This window comes from Nematolebias whitei, chromosome 11, assembly GCF_014905685.2.
Source record: "Nematolebias whitei isolate Nwh7 chromosome 11, NemWhi1, whole genome shotgun sequence".
In the NCBI taxonomy this organism is placed as follows: domain Eukaryota; kingdom Metazoa; phylum Chordata; class Actinopteri; order Cyprinodontiformes; family Rivulidae; genus Nematolebias; species Nematolebias whitei.
The window spans coordinates 48,949,804-48,953,392 of record NC_056508.1 but is presented as its reverse complement, the minus strand read 5'-3'; the positions used below and the strand labels follow the sequence as shown (position 1 = coordinate 48,953,392).

Here is a 3,589-nt window from a genome sequence, read left to right as displayed (position 1 = left end):
GGTCTACACTCATCTCCAGGCCAGAGGTCACTCTTTCAGGGATGAAGATGTTCACATCCTGGACAGAGAGGAACGATGGTTTGAGAGAGGAGTAAAGGAGGCCATCTTTGTGAAAAGAAACCGTCCATCATTAAACAGGGGTGGAGCCTCCAGGTTCAACTGTCCCCCTCTTACAATGCTGTGATTGCTAGTATCACTCAGCCCTCTGTGAACAGTAAACAGCCATCAGGTGCTAATGATCCATTGTTAGGCTGATGGTCCTTCTTGAGCATGTGATCAGCTGGTTCTGGTTGTCAGCAGCAAACTGGTTGATCCACTCTGAGAAGGTGCTATTTAAGAGACTGAGCTGAATACAGCTCCTCAGACTGAGGAAGTCCTCAGGATGAGAGACGAAACGTTTCTACATTTTTTTGTTGTTTTACTTTGTTTTGTTTTTTGAATGTCCAGAGGACCAGATTTAACTTTTTTGGATTTTTCTACCTGGATTATTGAGCATGCATCAGGACATACAGATTTTATTTTTTACAATTAAAATGGCAAAAAAAGTAACAAAAACAGCTAGATTATAAGGCGAATGTAGAAAACTAAAAACAGGAACATGTCTACAATGGTCCTTGCCAGGAGTCCAACAGTTAGGGTCAGCTTGGGTTTCCTGAGCTGTCCCTTAGTTCTGCTGCTATAGACTTAGACTGCTGGAGGACAAACTGACCACAATGTTCACTCTGCTGCTTCTTTACTTACTCTGCTCAACCTGGTTTGTATTTGTAATTATTTTTTCTATCCTTAACATGTGTTTGGTTTTTTGTCTTTCAGGTACACCTGGACCTATATCTGGACCTACCATTCTGTGTGTGTGTGTGTTTCAATTCAATTCAATTCAAAAATACTTTATTAATCCCAAATGGAAATTATTTGTTGTTGTAACTCGTTATCCTCATTTCATTAAGAGATGTTATAGATGCTGATGTTGTAGACAGGAAGGATCTCTTGTAAAGGTCCATCCCACAGTGGATCCTAAGAAACTGGCTGCAGATGCCGTCTGATCCGTCCACCCAGACTCGGCTGACCTCTCGGTTCCCCCGGGCTGTAGGACCTCCTGAATGCTGGGCAGAACTCCTCCCAGAGTGATGGCCACTCCTCCCAGCAGTCTGCCGAGCTCCTCATATCTGTGGACAGACAACTGCAGGTGCTGAGGGACGATCCTGTCCTTCTGCTGTCATGAGCCGTGTTTCCTGCTAGTTCCAGGATCTCAGTGGTCAGGCACTCGAGCACAGCTGGCAGGTTGATGACAATGCGTCCACAGAACATCCTTTCAACTCATTTGAGATTTGGGGCTGTAGCTGAGATATTATTTGATCTTTTGAGATGTTAATCAGCTGTTGGTTGTAGAAAACTGCCTTGTTGCCATGGTTACGCATCATAATAAATATGTGTATGTGTATGTGTGTGTGTGTGTGTGTGTGTGTGTGTGTGTGTGTGTGTGTGTGTGTACCGGGCCTGCAGCTCCAGGGATCTCTGTTTCCCGGACACCAGAAAGGTTCTGGACCCAGTGGCACTGCTCGTCTCCTTCAGCTGTTGACGTAAACATTCACTGTTAGTTTTGCTGACCTAGAACCCGATCCATCTGGTCCAATGGTTCAGGATCTAAAGTTACAGAGAGTCTCACCTCCATTCCATCCACGTCGATGCGAGCGCGGACGCTGTACTTCTGACCAATCAGACGCAGCTTTGGAACGCAGTACAGCAGTCTGTCGTTAAACTGCAGAGGAACAGGAGGGTCGTTAGAGCTGCTTCAGAACCAGGACACGGGTCAAGGTTCTGGTCGGAGGTCAAGGAGCAGAGTACAGTACCAGGATGAGGTATCGGTCCTGCGTGGTACCGTTCTTGTTGGACAGCTTCAGGATGTGGCCCTCTTTGATGAGCTCATTAGTTGGGTTAACAATGTCTTCTTCTCCTCCCAACAACTCGTAAACCTTCAGCAGCTTCCTCATTCGTTCCTGAACACAACACAAAGCCACACGTCAGGGTCTCAGGAGACACCATGATGGAGCTGGAAGTTCCTCCTCCACTTTTTCATGAGTCTACAACAGATGTTAAATCCAACCACATCATCCTCAAGGAAAAACTGCAGAAGGTGGAGCGACAGGAGGTGGAGCTACAGGAAGTGAAGCTACAAGAGATGAGGCTGAAATGGTGGTGTCATTCCCCTATCTGTTACGGAAGCACTATCCGTAGTGTACTTCCGGGTCGCACCGATATCCGTTGTTTATGAATAAAAACAGTCTTAATTTACTTAGAATAGTACGTGCTCTATCTCCACCGACCTTCATGTAGCTAATTTACACCACTCGTATTCCCGTTACAAATCATTGGTTAAGATGATATGGGACGCATTAGACCTGACCCCCCCACCCCACACACACCCAGTCTAGGCTGAATGAAGAACACCCTGCAAGACACAGAATTAATTATTTCCATGGTGAAACAGCACCGCTCAGTGGTGAAGCTGCAGATCATTTGAACCATGATGTAAATATGTCAAAGATTTTAACGGAAATACGAGTGGCGTAAATAAGCAACATGAAGATCAGTGGAGATAAAGCACATACTTTTCTAAGTAAATTAAAACAGTTCTTATTCATAAATGGAAATATACCAGTACATTTTCCTTAATCTAGCATATTGAACGGCGATCCGTGTGACCCGGAAATATTCCTTTTAGCGCATGCGCAAATGAACTACACTACAGATTGGGTTCCGTAACAGATAGGGGAATGACAGGTGGGGTTCAAGTAGGTGGGGCTGTAGGAGGTGAGGCTACAGAAAATGGGGTGGAGCTACAGCAGGTCTACAGAAGGTAGCACTACAAGAAGTGGGCATGCAGGAAATAGATCTAAAGGACATGGAATTGTAGGAAGTGAGGCTACAAGCGATGGAGCAGCAGGAGATGAAGTTACAGGCAGTTAAGTGGTATAAAGTGCAGTTGCAGGTTTTATTCCACATCAGTGCTCTTGCTCTTGGCCAAGCAGAGTGGCATCAGCATGTTCCTTTTTCGCCACACATACTGACAAACTCAGCTCTGTGACTGCCGTTGGTTTAGAGGGGCAACAACTGTATGGTCTTCTGGTAGCTCACCCTTATTCAAAAAATATTTGTGATCTTGTGTGATTTTTTTTTAGGCTCATTTTTATTAATTCTATTAATAAATCTCATGAATCTTTTTTTTTAATTATCCGTTTGTGTGTTTGAAGTTTACCATCTTCCTGATGGCAGCGTTGGAGTGTTCAGCTGCTGTGGCGATGAGCTCCAGAGATTCTGTAAACAAATAGACGTGATAACCGAAAGATCAATTCTGGATTTCTTTGGAGTCATTCAATGTTACGAGTCAGGAAGGAGAGGTAAAGGTTAGCATGGATCAAAGTTCAGCACAGACTAATGTTAGCATAGATAATGTTAGCAGAGACTATTGTTAGCATAGCTAATGTTAGCACAGATAACATCAGCACAGACTATTGTTAGCACATACCAATGTTAGCATGAATTAATGTTAGTACAGACTAATCTTAGCACAGACTAAAGTTAGCACAAC

The 3,589-nt window shown here is 44.2% G+C and overlaps 1 protein-coding gene across 1 annotated transcript in view; it reads left to right on the top strand.

Moving 5' to 3' along the window:
- Positions 1 to 3,589, top strand: part of fgd1 (FYVE, RhoGEF and PH domain containing 1) — a 31,739-nt gene that overhangs the window by 18,996 nt on the left and 9,154 nt on the right. The window contains exon 9 of the mRNA XM_037684606.1: positions 1,980 to 2,193. Within this exon, the coding sequence (XP_037540534.1) occupies positions 1,980 to 2,193 (214 nt within the window). The remainder of the gene's footprint in view (positions 1 to 1,979; positions 2,194 to 3,589) is intronic.